Source organism: Eschrichtius robustus, chromosome 4 (assembly GCF_028021215.1).
Source record: "Eschrichtius robustus isolate mEscRob2 chromosome 4, mEscRob2.pri, whole genome shotgun sequence".
Classification (NCBI taxonomy): domain Eukaryota; kingdom Metazoa; phylum Chordata; class Mammalia; order Artiodactyla; family Eschrichtiidae; genus Eschrichtius; species Eschrichtius robustus.
The window spans coordinates 365,210-387,471 of record NC_090827.1 but is presented as its reverse complement, the minus strand read 5'-3'; the positions used below and the strand labels follow the sequence as shown (position 1 = coordinate 387,471).

The following is a 22,262-nucleotide window of genomic DNA, read 5'->3' as shown; positions in this document are numbered from 1 at the left end:
GATGAAGAGGGACCATTCAGCTTTATCCTAACAGCAGGGAATCAAAATGAAAGCCTATAACAGGCAAAGCGGTAAGATGTATTTCCAAAAATGGCACTAATCAATCAAATGACCGACAAGACTATTCATTTCATTTTTATTGAATTAAAAACTGTCTAGAGACAAGTGGAAAAAATAATTTATTGCAGGATCTCTTACACATGAACACAGAACATTTTATACAAATATCAATGTGCTGATAGGAAATGCTAAATTTAAAGACAAACATTTTTACACAAAAGTAATTGTACTATATTTTATAAAGATAGATGTTAATAAATTATCAGAGATATTGAAGGACAACAGGCTAATGAGTCCAATAAGAATGCATTCTATGTCGAAACTAAAGTAAGTTTTCTGAACATGATGCCCTGGATATAGTCACATTCTTGTGAGCTAAGAAAAAGGAGCTAATTTCTGGGAATAAAGGGCCAGGAGGGGCTCTGACCACCAGGAACACCCCCGAGCCATGCTTCCAGCTTTTTCCTTGGATGTGGTCAGAGCCCCTAACATTCACCCCAAACTAACGCAATAGCTCATTGTGAAACAGTGCCGCTTTCTTTAACAGCTGCACGGGATTAGTGAGATTTATAATTATACAAGGGGTACAATGCAAACGACAGCATTTTAGAGGAATTATAATTGCCACGTGATCTGAATGAATAACCCAATAGTTTAATAACAGAAATGCGTATTCTCTATTTCTGAAGGAAAGTTAGCATAATTCAAAATAGTCAGTATTTTCTTAGCATGATATATTAATTCTTATTTGGGGAGTCTGAAAATAAATTGCATTTTTTCCCTAAAATTCTGAATTCACTCCTTTAGAAAATGATTTCTATAATGATATACACCAACATGATAAAACTTTTATATGTTATAGTCATTAAAATATACATATGCATATATAGAGAGCACTGAACAGATTTAGAAAACCATGGTGTGTGTGTATATATATATATATATATAGAGAGAGAGAGAGAGAGAGAGAGAGACATGGCCAAATACTGTTCCGTTTCATTTAATTAAATTCAACAAATATTTATTGGGTGCCTACTACTTGCAAATCACCATGTTAGGTGATGCTTGTAGTAGATTTTAAGACACGTGAAGCTCACATCACCCACACGAAGCCAAACTTCAGACAATATACTAAACCTTGAAAATACTCAAAAGCAGAGCTGAAGCTGAATAATGAATAAGGAAAGAGATAACTAGGAGAAAGGCTTGGGGAAATGGAAAAGGACCAAGGGAATGACTGCTCCCAGGCTTGGCATGAGTTAGGGGAAGACTGGACCTCACCCCGTCCTCTTCACCCCAACATCCAAGATTCAGTTGTCATCCTGCTTTGTTTCCTTTACAAAGTGGAAAAAACAGGGTATTAATTTTCAGTGATAATAAAGCTTGTAGGACTCCCAAAAGATTTTCTTTCTTTTTTTAAATAAAATTTGATCTGCACTCGTATCTACAGTTTTTCTAAGTCATTCCCACCACCACGCTGGATGAGACAGAAGCACCCAAGTAAAATGAGCAATGCCGGAGGGAAGCTAATTTATCAGAAGAACATCGGGAAGCCAGCTGGCACCAGAAGTAGAAACAGTGAAGAGAAGGTGAAGATGAATACTTTACAACTTGGCATTCCATTCCTCTTAGGACTTCTACTCTAAAAGCATTTGTAAGGAATGTGTACATCCAGGAAAAGACATATAGTCAAGGAGTCTCACCCCCTCTAAAGAACCAGGTACATCAGCGGGGAACAAAGCATCAGACTTGTTTCTGATGCAACCCACTGGGAGGGGGCAAAGCTGGCAGGACCTTGGTGTCACGAGCCACCCTGGGTCACAGGATCCCCGAGCGAACCCCCCCGCCCCGACGCCAGCACCTGGGTTCAGGCTGGAGTACGCCCAGGGCATGAGCACGGACCTATAGCTTCCCTGCGGAATCATTTAGATTCTGGAAAAGTATAAATCACTCTTCTCTCCAGGGAAGACACACGAGGGACTAGGGTGTCCAAAGATGCCCCAACATTCCCCAAGGTGACAGCGTGGCCCTCGGAAGGATCTGGAGCGTTGTGGTCAGGAAACCTCCCGTGAAGGCGGCCCTGTCCTGGCCCTGGTGGCGATCTCATGACAGCTGAGGACGCTGGGGGGGGCCCGGGACGCCCCTCACCGCCCGCTCCCCAGCTGGGTCCGAGCCAGGTTACAGAGGAACAACCACAGCCAGCTCTTCTCCGTCTCGTGCTCTGGTTTTCATCTCATTAGAGGACAAAACCAGCAACCGTAAAGTCTCCCCTAAGAAGTCTGTATTGCTCTAACCGGCTCACTAACGGTTCAGTATTTCCGCTGCTTTACTGAAGGGTTCACGTACCCAAGAATTCTTTGCAAATGAAACGTGTTTTCAGTGATTATGATTTAGCTCCCCATGTTTACAGTCTGTCTTAAAAAGGAATTACACTCTGATGAGTCATACCTCTGTTCCTGTAATTTTTCTGGATAGAAACCAAACTTGCATTGGCTCTTTTTTGCCCTTCATGGACACTGGGCCTCTGTGCTCCAAATGGAATTGTGGGTCTGAATTTTCTGGTGTCATGAGACATCTAAAGGGGACAGGGAACAGGGAGAGAAGCGTGGAGTATGGCTGCACGGGGAAAGGGACACACACCAAAGTTATTTAAAGGTACCTCAAGGTTTTAGTAACAATGAGCATAGCAGAAACTCCTAAGATGGTGAAGAATCACTTAAAATGGAAATAATGACACCACCTTCTCAAATAAACAATAAATAATCCTAAGAGCAGAGGTGATAAATGTTAAAGGTAATAAAATCACCCAGGGAATTAAAACACATGCAAAGAGACATTTTTCAAATCAGTAAATAACTAGATGTGTCTCTTACCTGTATGTATATTCAGACACATTTATTTTTCCTTTTTGTCCGGTGGTTTCTGTTCGGCTTGTGAGGTTGACAGTATTTCCAAAAAGACAATAGCGAGGCATCCTCTGTCCTATGACACCAGTGACTACCTCCCCTGTGTGAATCCCTATTGTTATCTGCAGAAATCAAAGCTCTGTTTTAATAAATTCAATAATATGAATTATTGCTTACTCTATATTAAAGAATAACGTAGAGTCATCATATAAAAATCATAAGAATTCTCTAGAACTCCAAGCATATTACAGACAAAAACCCTCACAAAAATCTTTCAAGAGAAACATTCTTTTTGTCAAGTTTGAAGCTTTCAGAGATGTGAATCTGGCAACTTACATGAGACACAGGAAAGAGATTTTAAAAAATAAACCAGAAGGGACAGGGGGTTTTATCTCATCCTCGTGACTTTCAGTACATGGAATAAAGAAGATTTCAAACAGGTGGACAGGTTTCCCATTTCTATGGAAGAATGTAATACAATGGGTTCAATAAAATATTAGTCTTTGTTTATACAGATGGCCAAAAGGCACAAGAAAAGATGCTCAACATTGCTAATTATTAGAGAAATGCAAATCAAGATTACAACGAGGTATCACCTCACACCAGTCAGAACAGCCATCATTAAAAAGTCTACAAATAACAAATGCCAGAGAGGGTGTGGAGAAAAGGGAACCCTCCTACACTGGTGGTGGGAATGTAAACGGGTGCAGCCACTATGGAGAACAGTATGGAGGTTCCTTAAAAAAACTAAAAATAGAGCTACCATATGATCCAGCAATCCCACTCCTGGGCATATACCTGGAGAAAACTATAATGTTCACTGCAGCACTATTCACAATAGCGAAGACATGGAAGCAACCTAAGTGTCCACTGAAGGATGGATAAAGAAGATGTGGTGCATATATACAATGGAATATTACTCAGCCATAAAAAAGAATGAAATAATGCCATCTGCAGCAACATGGATGAACCTAGAGATTATCATACTCAATGAAGAAAGTCAGACAGAAAAAGACAAATATCATGTGATATCACCTATATGTGGAATCTAAAATATGACACAGATGAACATATCTACAAAACACAGATTCACAGACATAGAGAACAGATATATGGTTACCAAAGGGGAAAGGGAGAGGGAGGATAAATCAGGAGTTTGGGATTAACATATACACACAACTGTATGTAAAATAAATAACCAACAAGGATCTATAGTATAGTACAGGGAACTATATTCAATATCCTGTATTAAACCATAATGGAAAAGAACATGAAAAAGAATACACATATTATATATGTATAACTGAACCACTTTTCTGTACAGTAGAAACACAACATTGTAAATTAACTATACTTCAATTAAAAAAACATTAAAAATATTAGTCTTTGTTGTCAAGATGTTATTCCTTGTACATAATTAATGATTATGAATATAAATCGGTTGTCCAAAAGGTCTATTACTACCATTAAAATATCTGTTTTATCTACTAACCTGAACAGATTCACCATCTACCTGGACCTGGCCGGCAATTTCCATCATGTCCAAAGCCAGGTGGCAAATGGAACGTGCATGGTGGATGCAGGGCTCTGGTAACCCACTCACCGTCATGTACTTATCACCGACCGTTTCCACCTAGCAGGGCACAGATTGGTCAGTACAAACATGACTGTTCCACTTGCTACCCTTACACAAAACATGTTCTTCCAATTGCTATCAATAACTTTCAACTTTCCTCCCCTGAATCTCTTAAAATTCTGATACCTTCAACTCCAACAAGAAAACGTCATTATTTGAAATGTACACATCTGGCACTTGGAGTCTGATTACAGGCATTATTTTTCCTCTAGTTAAGTCCCGCTTTCTCAGCTCAGATATGCTCACTACCCAGGAGGACAATTTACTACCCTATTTCCCCTTAAAACACTGATGGTTGGATGGGCCAAAGCCGCACTACCCCCAGGTCAGTGATTTATCCTGGTCAGTAACCAGTGATTTTTTTTTTTTTTTTTAGTAACCAGTGATTTTTATGACGTGCTCACCAAGTGCTACATGGTTCCTCGGAAAAAGACTCTAAAATAAATAGTCCTTGTGGCACTTCTATGACTCCAGATGCCTGGGGGGGGTTTAGTTCACATTCTTGCCTTTACGAAGCAATATTCCACTGACTTCATTTTTCCAAGATTACATGTGTTACTAATTGAAACCAAGGGCAGAAATGCCTTATACATGTTTCCCTCAAGCTGATGTTATCTAAAAGCGGGTCTCAGTCCCCTTCTTAAGCTCCATGACTTCTTTACTGTGCAAATCACTTCTACCTTTCAGTAAAAATGTCACTTGCAGACCACTGACACGAATGCCATGTTTATATTACGTGTGATAAACCACCTGCACGGATTTAACATTTTAACTAGGGAATCGTCCATTCCATTCATCTGGGTTACAAGGAAGAGAATGTTTTAGAACGCGAGGTAATTATTTAAGAAAATGGTAAATAACGAATGCACGAGACCTGCCCGTACCAAGCCTGCAGGGCTACAGTCAGGGAATGGTGACCGCAGTGCCTCTGGAAGCCATGGCTTGAAAATTCAGAATCATGAATGGCACCGCATTAGGACAGGACGTGGACTTGCCTTATAAACAAACGGATTTTTCCGGGAGTCTGTCAGCGTGTCGAATCTGGTGTAGAGGTCGTTGAGGAGGTTGACAATCTTCATGGCGCCTTCCCCAGACGCATGCTTGCTGCAGAAGGCGTTGAAGCCCACGATGCCGCTGAAGAGGATGGTCACGTTGTCGTACCTCTTCGCGGGCACCGGACGCTTGTGCCTCAGCTCGTTGGCCACGGACGGAGGAAGGACAGAGTACAGCAACCTGTCCAGAGGGGTGAGGATAAAGCCACAGTGAGAGATGCTGAGAGCAGCGTCCATGCCTCTACGGCCCACCTCGTAGACTTCAGTGCCGTGTGCACTGTGCAGGCTTGGGTTCGGACAGGACACCCGCTATCAGCCATCTTTATAAGTCAAGTCGAGAAAATATAAATAATTGGTTTGTTTTAATCCCATAGAACATCCCCAAATCCAAACCAATTCAAAGCAAATCAAAATAAGCCAAACAAAACAAACAGACAAAACAGAGGACTGACAGCAAGAAGTCAAAGTTGTCTTGCGTGGGCTTGTGTGTTAATGCTCCTGCTGTGACAGTCACAGGATGAAAGAAGCCATTCAAGCACTTAGCACCGTACGGATCCCACAAAACCAGGGGCACGTTCACCTCTCAGGGATAAGCCATCTGCCTCAACGCTTGCCATCTGACGCGAAAAGCAGATTTCCCCAACAAGGACCTACTGTACAGCACAGGGAACTCTACTCAATATCCTGTAAAAACCTATAACAGAAAAGGATCTGAAAAAGAATATGTATGTATGTATATATAACTGATTCACTTTGCTGTGCACCTGAAACTAACACAACATTATAAATCAACTATACTTCAATGAAAGGAAGGAAGGAAGGAAGAAAGAAAGGGAAGGGAAAGGAAAGGAAAGGAAGGAAGAAAGAAAGAAAGGGCAGATTTTTCTGTTTCATTCCTGCCTCACTCCTTCATGGAAGAAACGGATAAAGCAGGTAGAAATTGGTCTAGACAAGAAAAGATCTTATTTCCGTTGACAATCCTGAGACCACGCTGATGGGACCAGGGGCCCTGGGGAGCGGGGAGAGTGGCGAGCACACGGGAGGGGTGAGAGCTGAGCAGAGAAGCAGAAGCAAGCGGACCTGCGGTTCCTTGACGTGATGGCGCACAGGAGCAAACAGCACCTCCGAGCCTCTTTCTCCCCTAAGCCAGACGGCGCCGGTGCTAAGTTTAAGGTGCAAAATGGAGCTGAGGTCTCATTTTTTCGCTACCTTTAGTGGAATGTATTCAGTGTTTCACTTTTCACTTTCAAACAGAGAACATTTTATACAATATTTTAAAGCTATATTTGAATATTAAATGTGACCAGTACAACTACTTCAACAAAAATTCATAGTAAATGTTTATAATTAAATCACCTTGAAAACCAAATATCAACGAAGATGGAAACCTTGGTGGTTTTCTAATATAACAGCCAGAGCAGGATCTGAGTAACTCAGACTTACAAATCCAGGTGACTGTGAGCCTTGGTCCTAAGGACAATCTTATAAGCTCCATAAAATGGGTTATTTTTCATGGTGGAAGCTGTACCACACACTGATAAATACACATTTTGAGTTGTTTCTCGAGCAGCAGGAGGAATTTGAGTGGCCCACCTCATCCCACATACTTTTGGAAATTTGCCAAATACCTGGACCGCTTAAGGGGTTCCCTTCAGGGCCATGAGGAAAGTAAAGTGGTGTCGAAGAAACTACAGTCTTCAGCTTCATTATACAAAGTAGGAGAAGTGCAGGAAGAAGCTAGGGATGAAGACAGACATTTACGTGGATTCTCTATCCATCTAAGCTGCCAATAAACAGTTAATTGATGTGTTTACCTGTGGGCACAGCAACCATCCACAGGCAACACACACACCAGTGCAAGGACAGGACAGGAAGTGGTGCTGTTACCAACCCTATGGTGTCAAGTAGAGTGACACAGTTCTTACACGAAGGAACATCAGGTCAATTCTCCAAGATAGCTTCCTATTATACAAACGCTAAAAATGAACACGCAAGACCCCCGGTAAAATTCTCTTACGAAAGTCAGTGATTTCATGCTTTTAATTAATATACTCAAGCAAGGCCAAGCAGTACGCACGATGTGTATTTGTTTACATGAATTACTTGAAAACGAAATATTATCTTAAATGTTACTTGCCCAATAGTTCATAATTTAATCCACCATTCGTAGAAAAATAATAGTTCTGTGTTTTGATAGCTTTGTTCATGTATCAAATTACAGATGCAATTGTTGTCATCACATAAGACACTACAGTCTGTCAGACTCACACCTGTCAAACCCAAAAATAATTTGGAGTCCAGGAACAGAACGCTTTTAAAACATAATGGCCAAATCTAAGTTCAGTGTTCAGTGTCCCCCAGCACCTGGGCAGCCCGGGCACCTACAGGAAGCTCGGTACACCTCTTGTGTGAGGAAATGGATGAACCGGTAGTTGGACTTGAAATATGCACTTGAATTATTCTTCTCATGATTTCCAGAGTCATGCTTTAGCGTATATTCTTCCAGCTTGGTTTGTAAAATTACTATTAGGACTGATTGATTTCTGTGTGCATAACTTCTATTTAAGTGATGTGTTAGAGTTTACCTAGGACTCCAGGCCTACGGCGGGTCCCACGCCTCGGAGTCTTGTTATAGGGAAGAAACTTTGTGTTCTATTACAAGCTAATCACTAACGGGGTGTTGCTTATCAGACTAAATTGTACACAATGGCCCATCTCTGGGAACCCTGGTCCCCAGGTCATGAGCCTCAAGCTGAATACCTTTGTTTAGCTCCCAGGAAACAGCCTGACCAGGCTCACCAGGGAGCGGCCGCAGGAAGGAAGACATTCACACCTCCCAGCCCCAGACGCTGCCGGGAACCAGGAAGAGCTTAGCTTTAGCCCCGCCCCTTTGGCTGGCCCCACCCCTTTGGCTTTAGTCCCGCCCCTTTGGCTGGTCCCGCCCCTTTTGTTATAAAAGGAGCCTGAATTCTAACCCAGGCCAGATGGTCGTTCGGGACACGATCCCGCCATCTTCTGGGTCTGCCGTCTTTCCGACTACGATCGCTATTCCTTGCCCCAGCAACTTGTGTCTGGATTTACTGGCCTGCCGTGCAGCGAGCAGTACCAGCTCGGCCCGGTCACAGCCCGACGGTCAGTCTTAACTACGGCAGAGCCGCCGGCTACCACGAAGGCCAGCCCCGCCCGCCCTCTTCAAGCACAGGGCACGTGCTTACGTGTCTGTCTTCTTCTTTTCATCTTCCAGGGCGCGCAATGTGAGCTGCAGCCTGTCCGTGAGGATCTCCAGCTCCTGGGTCAGCTTGTACTCCTCTCGGAACTGCTCCCCCAGCAGCACGAGGTCCCGCGTGGCATCGTGCAGCGGGATGTCGCTCAGGTACAGCCCGCGCCGGGTCAGGTCGTCCAGGTTCATGACACTGTCACAGGGAGAAGGAGGCACTGTCAGTCCCCAGGGTCCCCATGGCAACACCGCCCTGGCTCCTGTCCAGGAGTCTAATCCCGCCGCCTGCCATTCAGCAGGTCAGGCGTAAGAAAATCTGGAGAAACGCGAGAGGAATGTGCTTCATTCTTCTCAATATTTAAACATCTATCAAAGAGCAGTGAACTTGACATGCAGTTTTGCCAAATGGCACTTTCTAACGCCATCAGCCTAAATTAAAAGACAATGTGAAAAACCGCCCTACAAAACCCGCTCGGGTTTTTAACACAAGCCTGTTACTTATTATTGCCACAGTTTTTCCTCATTATGAAGGGATGAAGAAAAAGTTATCTTTACTCTCTTTAACAAGGATAACAGTGTTTCTTCTGAGAAGCTAGTTCACTGTTGCCTTAGGGGTTTTTTGACGTAACTAGGTGTCTTCTCTTTCACACACAATGATAAAAGGTTTACAACCTGATCTATGACCCATCTTCAACATGACTTTTCCGTACTCATGACTTTCTAACATGCACTTTCTATTCCACTCTTATTTCTGGCTCTAATTTCTTCTACTACTCTTATTTTCTTTGACTAATTTTCTCATTTATTTGAAACAGTATTTGTTCTTGCTGAATTTGATGCATCTTTGTAACTTAAGTCATTCTTAGAACAACGTAATATTTATTGATTCGGTGAAGATCTGTTAAGTAAAAAGTTGACTTTTAAAAAAATTTAGTATTTGGTTAAAATGTCTGAAGGTTACATTCTTGGTTTGAATTCTTTAAATGCAAAGTAATTATTTCCAGTCGTTCATAATAATAATTTCTCTAAAATGACATAACTGTGTTGTGACTTTACTAAAGAAATTGGGATTAATAAAATGTCTCCCTGCAATATATTCTCAGCAGAAATGTCCATAAATCAAAGCAAAAATTAGCATGTTAATAAAGAAAAATAAAATGATCAAACAGTTTGCTATTGACACACACCCTTCAGGAAAGAGGCCAGATCATCCACCAAATGGTTTACAAGACCTGCCAGTGAGCAGAGGAAAAATGACTGGAACCGTAAAATGAAAGTGAAGGGTTAAAATGCTCATATTGAGTGAGAAAACTTCATCAAATTGTGTCTCACTGTTCTCAAAACTTATTATTATTCTAATGAGCTATTAACTTTTTTTCCCCATTTTTTTCTTAACATCTTTATTGGAGTATAATTGCTTTACAATGCTGTGTTAGTTTCTGCTGTATAACAAAGTGAATCAGCTGTACGTATACATATATCCCCATATCCCCTCCCTCTTGTGTCTACCTCCCACCCTCCCTATCCCACCCCTCTAGGTGGTCACAAAGCACCGAGCTGATCTCCCTGTGCTATGCGGCTGCTTCCCACTAGCTATCTATTTTACATTTGGTAGTGTATACATGTCCATGCCACTCTCTCACTTCGTCCCAGCTTACCCTTCCCCCTCCCCGTGTCCTCAACTCCATTCTCTACGTCTGCTTCTTTATTCCTGTCCTGCCCCTAGGTTCTTCAGAACCATTTGTGTTTTTTTTTTTTTTTTTAGATTCCATATATATGTGTTAGCATACGGTATTCGTTTTTCTCTTTCTGACTTACTTCACTCTGTATGACAGACTCTAGGTCCATCCACCTCACTACAAATAACTCAATTTCGTTTCTTTTTATGGCTGAGTAATATTCCATTGTATATATGTGCCACATCTTCCTTATCCATTTGTCTGTCGATGGACACTTAGGTTGCTTCCATGTCCTGGCTATTGTAAATAGAGCTGCAATGAACATTGTGGTACATGACTCTTTTTGAATTATGGTTTTCTCAGGGTATATGCCCAGTAGTGGGATTGCTGGGTCATATGGTAGTTCTATTTTTAGTTTTTTAAGGAACCTCCATACTGTTCTCCATAGTGGCTGTATCAATTTACATTTCCACCAACAGTGTAGGAGGGTACCATTTTCTCCACACCCTTTCCAGCATTTTTTGTTTGTAGATTTTTCGATGATGGCCATTCTGACAGGTGTGCAGTGATACCTCATTGTAGTTTTGATTTGCATTTCTCTAATGATTAGTTATGTTGAGCATCCTTTCATGTGTTTGTTGGCGATCTGTATATCTTCTTTGGAGAAATGTCTATTTAGGTCGTCTGCCCATTTTTGGATTGGGTTGTTTTTTTGATATTGAGCTGCATGAGCTGCTTGTAAATTTCAGAGATTAATCCTTTGTCAGTTGCTTCGTTTGCAAATATTTTCTCCCATTCTGAGGGTTGTCTTTTCATCTTGTTTGTGGTTTCCTTTGCTGTGCAAAAGCTTTTAAGTTTCATTAGGTCCCATTTGTTTATTTTTGTCTCCATTTCCATTTCTCTAGGATCAAAAAGGATCTTGCTGTGATGTATGTCATAGAGTGTTCTGCCTATGTTTTCCTCTAAGAGTTTTATAGTGTCTGATCCTACATTTAGGTCTCTAATCCATTTGGAGTTTGTGTATGGTGTTATGGAGTGTTCTAATTTCGTTTACATGTAGCTGTCCAGTTTTCCCAGCACCACTTATTGAAGGGGCTGTCTTTTCTCCATTGTATATTCTTGCCTCCTTTATCAAAGATAAGGTGACCATAGGTGCATGGGTTTATCTCTGGGCTTTCTATCTTGTTCCATTGATCTATATTTCTGTTTTGTGCCAGTAACTTTTTTCCTCTTGGGGTTATTTATTTTGTAAGTAAAACTGCTTTCAGTTGATCTCATTTCGTGTGAGTACTGGTTTCTCTGTACACATGAGCAGGTCCCATATGACAGTCGGTGAGTGTGTCACTATGTAGCCAATTTCTGCATATGGTGATTAGCAAGTAGACTCCAAATTTCCTGCTTCTATTTCCGAAGAAACCCTTCTCTCCATGAATAGAAACTGTCCCTATTGAGAAGCTGTCATTCTACCGATGCTCAACTTGGAAAGAGGCAGAAGGAAGAACACTTATTTATAGCAGTTGAAGATACAGTTAGATCAATGGAGGTTATTAACGAAAAATATAGAGTTTACATTTCCTAATTTTGTCTCTTTTGTTTTCATAATATATACTCTCAGGGGAAAAACCCATCATTAGTCTTATATAGTCTTTAATACCATATTAATAATTTTCAAGGAAGGTGTTACAAAATTCATTCGATTTTTCAGAAACTTTAAGACAATATCTTTAAATGAAAAGTGATCAATTGGACTTTAAACTAAATTTTTAATCAATAGCCCACCAAAACATCCTTTCTTGAGTGTTACTAAATAATGTGCATACATTTTGTCTGCACAAAGTTATAAATACACAAAATATCACCTAACAAGCTCTATAGTTATCTATGTCTACTGCTCTAAATTTAGATATATGTTTCTTATTCTAAATTCCCATGCATCTTTTAGTAGAACGCTTGTCACATTTTGAAAATACCAACCTACAGTTTTACCTCCCTCTAATGTTTATTATATTTATTTTTTTAATTAGTTAATTTATTTATTTGTTTTTGGCTGCGTTGGGTCTTTGTTGCTGTGCGTGGGCTTTCTCTAGTTGTGGTGAGCGGGGGCTGATCTTCGTTGTGGTGTGTGGGCTTCTCATTGTGGTGGTTTCTCTTGTTGTGGAGCACGGGCTCTAGGCGCGTGGGCTTCAGTAGTTGCGGCACGTGGGCTCAGTAGTTGTGGCTCGCAGGCTCTAGAGCACAGGCTCAGTAGTAGTGGCTCATGGGCTTAGCCGCTCTGCGGCATGTGGGATCTTCCCGGACCAGGGCTGAAACCCGTGTCCCCTGCATTGGCAGGCGGATTCTTATCCACTGCACCACCAGGGAAGTCCCAATGTTTATTATAAATAACATTATTTACATAAGTGTCAACTTAAAACTATATTTTGAATAGTGTGTCTCAGTTAAAGTAGCGAAATAGTTTTAATATAAAATAGCTTACATCCAGAAATTAGAAAAGTAATTTCTTGGTGTCAAATATAACCATGTATTTTTGCCATCGCATTACATGCTTTATAGGTTTGCTTATGGACATGATGCATCTTTAGAAGGTACAAAGCTACAGAGTTACCTACCTTCAGATTACGTATCCCCTGATCTAATGGCATAAACACTCAGCAAACTGACTAAGATATGGCAAATAAAACAGAAGACATGACTTCTTCTGAGTTTATTGCAAATGTTCAATGAAGTTATCCTTGTTATAGAGAGGCATATAAAAAGAGTTTGGAAGTCTAAGCATACTTTGTAGAAACAATTGAATAAAAGATATTGAACTCCTTCATTATTAGCACAAGATGGGTACTTCTATCTATTGTAATTCACCTCGCAGTGATTACCTTGGTGAGCACAGGAAAAGTATGCTGTCTGCTTCAGATAAGTAGATCATCTGGCCCTTGAGCCGTAAGCAGCTGATCTCAGTGCCCGTCAGTTCATCCTCACACTCTGATTTCTCTACATCCAACAACCCTTCCTGGAAAAGGCAAGACACAACCGTCCACTCATGCCTTTGTCTCTACCTAACGACTCAGCCGAGAAGGACACAGAGACCTCATTCCCACCAAACCGTAAGGGAGAACGTCGGCCCAGGTAGAGCAGGAGAGGCGTTTCACCAGAGTCAGCCAGGTAACAAGCAGACAGCCTTACATCACTGCAGAAAAGCCAACTGACCGTTTCCTTTGAACCCAGAAAGACAGTAGCTGTGCTACTTTCACATCTTTATGGAAAGCTTCAGTGAGTCTTATTTCTGATTTTCCACCATGGCCACAGCACGTAATCCCAGGCTCTAGCAAAGACCAGACCCAGTGTCCCCATGCCCACCCCTACATGCACAGAGCTGGAAGCAGCTGGTTCCAAATACAGGAAGCAGGTGTGGGGAAGACCTCTGTAGGTGGAGGGCGGAAAGGAGGATGAGCTTTGTCCTCTGGAACACTTTGCCTACATCAGCCCCAAGAACAGAAACTACGAGATCTGGGTACCACCTAAACTATCAACTGAATGAAAATGTTATCACTTGTATTTCCCCACAAAAATGGCCTGAAGAATAACAGACAATTTAGGGAACAACAAACCAGCGGCTTTGGGTAAAGTTTAAAACATCTTTATTAGTTCCCCAGATTTCTAAAATAGGAGTCTGTAGCTGTATATTGAGTAAAAGCTGTTGGTTTCACTGTGTGCACCCGGGCAGCCTGGGCAAGGCCTTCTCCAAACTCTCGCTCATTTATTCTAACCAGAGGAGAGGGTCCCACTGCCCTACAGGCAACCCCCAAATCAGCACCGTTGCCTTTGAAATAGGACCCCCTTCGGGCTCTGGTTTTGCTCTGTCTACACCTTCTGCATCTCACAGAATGTTTTTGCAGCTAATTATCCCTGTGGAACACTTCTAATCTGTAACAGACCTTACTTCCTCACATTTACTGAAATAATATCTCAATTACCTTGCTTCTCAATACGAAGACCGTATTGATGTGGGAGAGGATCCCATGGAAACTGATGTCAATATGAGGACGGACCAGGGAGAAGACAGACAGGAGGTTGCAGGTCCCAGGCTGGAGCTAAAATGCAGACGAAAAGAAAAGGATACTTAGTCAATAATTCTTATGATTTGATAGTAGTTATTAGATTAGACCAGCTCAACAGCACTTAAAACATAGAAAAGCATAATTATTTTGTAGGAAAGTGACCTCAACTGTGGACTCACGTCATCATCTAAGCAGCTCGGCAACTAAATGAACATCCAGCAGTCGCCTGAACGTGAAACCTAATATGGAATCGGGGGACTCATATTCAAATATAAGCTAATCTAAACAAGAGAAGAATTTTGGAAGAAAAAAGAATGGAACTTAGCTTTTAAGTTGTAGCATGAGGTGTTAGATGTCCATGGCCTAAAATGAAATTTAAATCGCAAAACCACCCACGCCACTCACAGTTTATCAGGAGACGGCTAATTAATAATAAAAGGGGAGTGAGTGACTGCTTACACTAGGTGATCTTCGTCCACCCTCCAGCCTCACAGCATAACAAGGGGAAAGCAGGCCAAGAGGGACGTGACACAGTCAAGGTCATCGATGGCGGAGAGGCAGAGCCAGCGTAACCGCCCAGTCCGCACATCGTTCTGCTGCCAGACTTACGGGTTCACGCCAGACCCCGTGTGAGTTCATCCCGAATTAAGTGTCCTTAATTACAAGCAAAAAGTATCTCTAGACACATGTCATGTGCAATTCCAAAAGTCAGAAAAGGAGAGAAAAGAAAAAGTAGGAAGAGAGGACTTGACAATGGGTCTGAATAAGAAGAAGATAATATAATAACAATAATAATAATGCAAGTCAAACGTACATTCCTGGCATCACCCAACTGCTGTCCTTTGATGCTTTTTCTACTAAACCCCACGGTAACCTCTATCGCTTTCCTCTTTGGTGTATTTTAAATTCCTTTCTTTTCCCTGCAAATGTCAGTGCTTGATTTTGAAAGTTATTTTCAGACAGTAGATATTCAGTGACTATTTGCTCCATGTTGAATAAATTAAGTGAAAACTGATTGTTACTGGAAAGTTACTCACTTCCTCATTAAAACAAGTACACTATTCCCACAGAATTCTCCCACTGCCCTTGCGATTAAAACAGAAAAAAATAAGTAGCTGTCCTAGGCAAAGCTGCAGTATGCTCAAACGTACTTAGTTTACAGCTACAGAACTTCTGTGACGTACAGTGTGCTCCAGGTTACCTGATATATAAGCAAAGGGTTAAAGGTATGAATGGTCACCTGTAACAATAGTGTCTTTGTGGCCTTTTGTCTCAGGCCCCAAGAGAGTGTGATGTACTTTTACCTGGGGAAGGACTCTGTAGATGGCATTGCCACACTGAGTGACCACGAGATCCCGGTTGAATATGATGTGAAAGGGAAAAGCTTTGCAGAAGGTATATGGGCTGATGCGTGATTCCTGGGTACCATTTTCTTCAAATCTGTCAAGATCTTCATAAAAATCCTCTTCCTTTGACTCTTTTTCTTCAATCAAAAATTGAGTATGATCACATTCTTCGTTTCTTTGCTGAATAACCTGGATGCCAAAAGGGGAAATGGTGTTCATTGTCCGCATTTAGTTACAAAACCTAAATACCTAAGAAACTGGTGATGAGAACTGCATTTAGCAGGTTAATTTTAAAAATTTAATATATGCAAACACTATACACGCCTAATATAGAAAACTATTTCTGGACATTGATTTATGAAATTTGAAGACTGAATAAGTAAATTCACAGAAAGATAGCAAATCTGGTATGAGTCCCCTAGTGGTCCATGCAGCCTCTTTGGTAGAATTTGGGGGAAAGCACCCCCTTGCCCTGGTGGGCTCAGCACCCCTTAGCCAGGCACACGTACAGTAGACGCCCTACACATCATACAGAGTGGTATGTTTAATATGATGAAAAATGACATGCACAAACAGGGAAATGAAATGACAGAAATACATATTTAAAAATATATGCCATGTCATTTTTTTTATCCATCAATTGGCAGGTATATAAAATCACAGTACCAAATGAGGTAGGATACAGAAGAAGAGTCATTTCACATGCCACTAATGGGGGTATTTTGACTAACCTTTCTGAAGAATAGATCGAAAAATGCATAAAAATCCCCCCTCCCCAAATTACCTTTTTTGATTTAATTCCAAATCTAGGACTTGATTCTATGGGAGTAATCATGATCATGAGCGAAGCTCTCTAATTTAAAGAATAACTACATTTCTAAATGTTATTCACAGGCAAATAAATGATTAAGCTTTAAAAAGGATTTTTCCTTTAGAGTTTAAGAAACTGCAACCAACATATCCTCTTATAAAGGGAAAAAACCGTATCTCAAATTGCAGCCAGATCAAAATGGGAAACAGTTGAATGAGTATTTCTTCAGTTGCAGCTAAATGAAGGCAAAACATTGCTCTTTTTCACTTTTTTCCTTAGTTCACTGCAGCAAACTCTGACGCTTAAGAACAAATCTCAATTAATATGGACGCTATTGTATATGTTTTCCCAAATGTAGTTTCATGGTGAAATCAGGATATTACTACTAAAACTGTCACACTAATCTACTACACTGCTGAAAGATTAGTATTCTTATTTATGATTGGAAAATTCTGCCCCATGAAGAGTGATTTCCCTAAAGTCTCATAAACAAAACAAAACAATCTTAAAATTTTGATGTTCTGCTGTGTTTCCATTTCAGCTAGAAGAACTGAATTATATGCAACCTAAATTTACTAATGAATTTCTCAATTATACCCTTTTGCTTTGGTTAAATCAGCGAAATGAACAGCTTTTCTGATCATATTTTTACCCTCTCCTTCGTATATCACCTTCATGACATGGTCTAATATTCCTGAAGTAGTTAAGTTGTCTGGTAGCTCTGGACCTATTAAACTTAGGGATTCAACATAAGAATACCTCAGGAAATTAAAACAGTGCCTTTGAAAAACATTAAATATACCAAATATAATTACCAAATGCAAATATTTCAGACATCTATATTGTCTGGAGTACTTGAATAAATGAAGGTCACAAGACAACCCACATTGTATAAGTGGGATGTATAAAGTGAACCCCATAATTATACAGAGTGCTACTGCTGTCAACCTCCCATACCAAAGGCTCTAATAACCATGGCAACAGCAGTTTCCAAGGGTGCCCCAGTTTATGTTGCTTTCCTAAAGTTTCTATGCCCTTACTTCTTGCTCAGCTTGGCTACGTAACAACCAAACCAAGAGCAGACCCAGTGTTTACAACCCCCTGGATACAGGCTCATGTACTATAAGTGAAGTGTTAGTTCAGTGTCAGGATCCAAAGTTGGAAATGAAAGGCATATACAATTTTAATTGAATTCCAGTGAGATTCCTAATCACGGGTGAATTTCAATCCTTGACCCAAGTGTTTAATTTTTAAATGTCTCTGGATTTGATAATGTTACGTTACCCATACTCCCACTTTCTAGTTGTAGAAACACTAAGGATGCACCTGGAGATCACGTAAAAAATGACACCAACTCAAAGAAAAAACACCCGTGAAATCTAATGTGACATTACTAGATTAAATATACGGCATATTTTTCTAAATTAATCAATTTAAATGTTACAATTTCTATTTGTGTAATACTGTACTTAAGGTTTGGGCTTCCCACACATGTTAGAATGTAACTATAGATCTAAGAAAGCACTGCCTATTAGATTTTCCGTAAAGAAAGAAAACTGAAATAGGGTACCCTCTGCCCACGTTTCTCAAACCTAGGGCCACTGAAAACTGTCTCTGGGGGCTGAATACGCTGAACACAGAAAACACAGCTCCCTGGGAGTGACCCTCTGGATCAGAAATAAGGAAAAATGATGGCTCCCTTTATTGCACAGCTATTGTACCAATACCTTGAATTTATCACTCAAAACTGACAGTGTGAATTATCAATAGCAACACATTTTTTAAAGTCTGAGACCGGCTTCTTTTACCAGTTGATCTAATTAAAAAAAAAAAAAAAAAAAAAGCAAAAGTTTTAGCCTACAAAAATGAAATATTCAAACCACATTTCAGGGACAGACCAAAAAATCCACACACACAAAAAAACCCCCAGTAAAATAATACTTCATTCCGTATTATTTTAGAATGTGTCCATGTGACAGGGTTTTTTGTATCCTCAAGGCCACAGCTCATCCAGACACAGATCCTCCTGCTTCCCAGCTAGTGGGAGCTCACAGGAAATGCAAATTAAATTCCCTGTTGCCTTGAGCAATATATATAATTAGAAAGAAAAATCTGCTCCCACGAGGAAAAACTACCCTGTATATGCATTCCAAGCCAAATATAGAAGACTGCCCGTGTTGCCACTGTTTCGGCTGGTATCTGCCTCTGCCGAGCGCCACCAGCAGCACTGACCAGGGGCACGTTCAGAGCACCTTTCTAACACCCCGCATGCCATCTGTGCCCAGAAGAGCCCCGGTTACTGACCATTACCTTCATGTCTATCTCAGTGTCGTGTATCTGCTGGGCTACCGTTTTTATGATCCCGATGACAATGTCCTGCAGGCCTTCTCTCTCCGAGTAGTAGTGCAGGATGAGCCCTTTGCCCTTCTCTGCATCGGTGCACCTAAAGGAAGGTGCCCGCATACCCGGGTAGATGGTCGCAAGGTGGTCGTGCAGGGCATCGAGGTTCTGCAAGGAAGAGGACAGAGTGATGAGTAAGTCCTGCTCCCACGTGGCAGCTGCCCTCGGAGAGGAGGCTGAGGAAGCAGGCTCAGGTCCGAGCTCAGGGGCCCACTGGCCATGCCAACATGCACAGGGCACATCCTTCCCTGCGGTATCCGCACGTCAGTAAGGCAGGAACCACGGGGAACTTGAAACTAAGGCGATGAAATTAAGAAGAACATCTGTGTGAATGGATAAAGAAGATGTGGTACACACCCACACACACATATATATATATAAAATGGAATACTACTCTGACATAAAAAAGCATGAAATAATGCAATTTGCAGCAACATGGATGGACCTAGAGATGATCATACAAAGTGAAGTACATCAAAGACAACTATGACATCACTTATATGACTCATATGACACTCATATGACATCACTTACATGTGGAATTTAAAATATGACACAAAAGAACATACCTATGAAAGAGAAACAGGCTTACAGACATAAAGAACAGACTTGTGGTTGCCAAGGCGGGGCGGGGGGGATGCACCGGGAGTTTGGGGTCAGCAGATGCAAACCACTGTGTATAGGACAGATAAACCACAAGGTCCTACCGTACAGCACAGGGAACTGTATTCAATACCCTGTGATAAGCCACAGTGGAAAAGAACATGAGGAGTTCCCTGGTGGCGCAGTGGTTAAGAATCCGCCTGCCAATGCAGGGGACATGGGTTCGAGCCCTGGTCCGGGAAGATCCCACATGCCGCGGAGCAACTAAGCCCCTGCGCCACAACTACTGAGCCTGCGCTCTAGAGCCCGCGAGCCACAACTACTGAGCCCACGAGCCACAACTACTGAAGCCCTCGCACCTAGAGCCCGTGCTCTGCAACAAGCACAACAAGAGAAGCCACCGCAATGAGAAGCCCGCGCACCGCAACAAAGAGTAGCCCCAGCTCGCCACAACTAGAGAAAAGCCCGCACACAGCAACGAAGACCCAACACAGCCAAAAATAAATAAAATTTTAAAAAATAACTAAATAAATAATAAACCTTTGCATTAAAAAAAAGAATATGAAAAAGAATGTGTATATATATGGATAACTGAATCACTTTGCTGTTCAGCAGAAATTAACACAGCATTGTAAATCAACTATATTACCATAATTTTAAAAAAAGAAAAACATCTGTGACTGTTAACAGTGGAAACATTTTAAGGAAGGTAAACAAATAAGGGGGTGTAAAACGGATGCCTGAAGCAGAAAAAAGAAACACAGTTATGAGCTAAGACAAAGGTATGCATATTTACAAGAGTTTGGGGCAGTTGTGTATTTATGTCATGATAACCAGCATGGAACGCCCGAAGTGATCACATATTACACTTTGTTTCCACTACAATCCTAAAACTTGACTATTAATTCAAAAACGACATCAGAGTTACAAGCATATGAAAATATAAGCATACTCTTTGTGAAATAATATTTTAGTAATTAAAATCATTTTGGAAATTAAATCAGTATAATTTCATGTTCATTTATAGTCTCCAAGCAAGGTACAGCCCCATAGCTAACCTGTGAAATTGAACCTTTTGAAACTGAAGTCTTGGAAAACTAATAAATTTGCAAATAAATATTTTCTGTTCTGATAGCCTTGTGATTAATTTAGAACGTACCAAATTTCCCACTTTCTTGTATTACTCTCTAATATTAAAATAAAAATAAAAGGTTTAAAGATCACCAGAAGAAATGGTGCAAACTATACTACTGACTTGGTGCAACATGGCTTCCCAACACTTAATTCATAATGCGTGTTGTGTGTGTGTGTGTGTGTGTTGCGCAAATATAGTAGCACACACACATAGCATAGCATGCTATAGGAATTAAGAGCAAGGTGGCTTTAGAAGGAATAAAGACGGAGACGTAGAGAATAGACTTGAAGACAAGGCGGGTATGGGGAAGCTGGGACCAAGTGAGAGAGTAGCACTGACATATGTACACTACCAAATGTAAAACAGATAGCTAGTGGGAAGCAGCCGCATAGCACAGGGAGATCAGCTCGGTGCTTTGTGACCATCCGGAGGGGTGGGATAGGGAGGGTGGGAGGGAGACACAAGAGGGAGGGGATATGGGGACATATGTATACGTATAGCTGATTCACTTTGTTATACAGCAGAAACTAACACACCATTGTAAAGCAATTATACTCCAATAAAGATGCTTAAAAAAAACCCCAATATAAAATTAATCACTTATTATTAAAAAAAAAAATCAAGCTGACTTTGGGAATTCGCTGGTGGTCCAGTGGTTAGGCCTCCGTGCTTTCACTGCCGAGGGCCCAGGTTAGATCGCTGGTTGGGGAACTAAGATCCCGCAAGCTGAATGGTGTGGCCAAAAAAAAAAGAAAAATGAAAAAAAAAATTCAACTATTTAAAAAATAAGTAAATAATAATAATAAAAATAATCAAGCAGACTTGGATTTAAATCATGACACTGTCATTTCATGATAATGTAGCCAACCTACCCAACCTTTCTAAGGCTTGATTTCTTCTGATAAAATGGAAATAACTAAAATGAGGTATATAAAGCATGAGCCCACCCCAGATGTAGTAGGCAAAATAATGGTGTCCCCAAGATTCCAGACCTAGTCCCTTTGAACATGTTACCTCACATGACAAGAGAGATTTTGCAAATGGGATTAAGGTTATGGACCTTGCTTGGGAAGATTATGGTTGGGACCCAGCCTAATCCCATGAGCGACTGAGTCCTTAGGTGCCAAGAACCTTTCCTGGTTGCAGGGGGGGATGTGGGAACTGAGGAGGAAACGGGGTCTGAGGAACAGGACGCCGCACGCAGGGCCTGGGGAGAGCCTGCGGCCTTACGAGCCCCCCTGACGGCCGGTAAGGAAACTGGTCCACAGCCCTACGTCTGGCCACGGGGGCTGAATTCTGCCTACACCCGAATGAGTGAGGAAACCTTCCCCACCTTCCCCATCCCCCATCCCCGTCCGCAGC

At 41.3% G+C, this 22,262-nt stretch overlaps 1 protein-coding gene across 1 annotated transcript in view; it reads right to left on the bottom strand.

The window, feature by feature from the left end:
• Positions 1-217: 217 nt before the first annotated feature.
• The window catches only part of GUCY1B1 (guanylate cyclase 1 soluble subunit beta 1), a 50,208-nt gene continuing 28,163 nt past the window's right edge, over positions 218-22,262 (bottom strand). Inside the window, exons 5-14 of the mRNA XM_068542373.1 lie at positions 19,073-19,270; positions 15,910-16,140; positions 14,522-14,638; positions 13,424-13,557; positions 8,870-9,067; positions 5,598-5,835; positions 4,459-4,599; positions 2,934-3,088; positions 2,509-2,635; positions 218-1,394 (exon numbers count right to left, since the gene is read on the bottom strand). Of these exons, the coding sequence (XP_068398474.1) occupies positions 1,371-1,394; positions 2,509-2,635; positions 2,934-3,088; positions 4,459-4,599; positions 5,598-5,835; positions 8,870-9,067; positions 13,424-13,557; positions 14,522-14,638; positions 15,910-16,140; positions 19,073-19,270 (1,563 nt within the window). The 3' untranslated portion in view covers positions 218-1,370. The remainder of the gene's footprint in view (positions 1,395-2,508; positions 2,636-2,933; positions 3,089-4,458; positions 4,600-5,597; positions 5,836-8,869; positions 9,068-13,423; positions 13,558-14,521; positions 14,639-15,909; positions 16,141-19,072; positions 19,271-22,262) is intronic.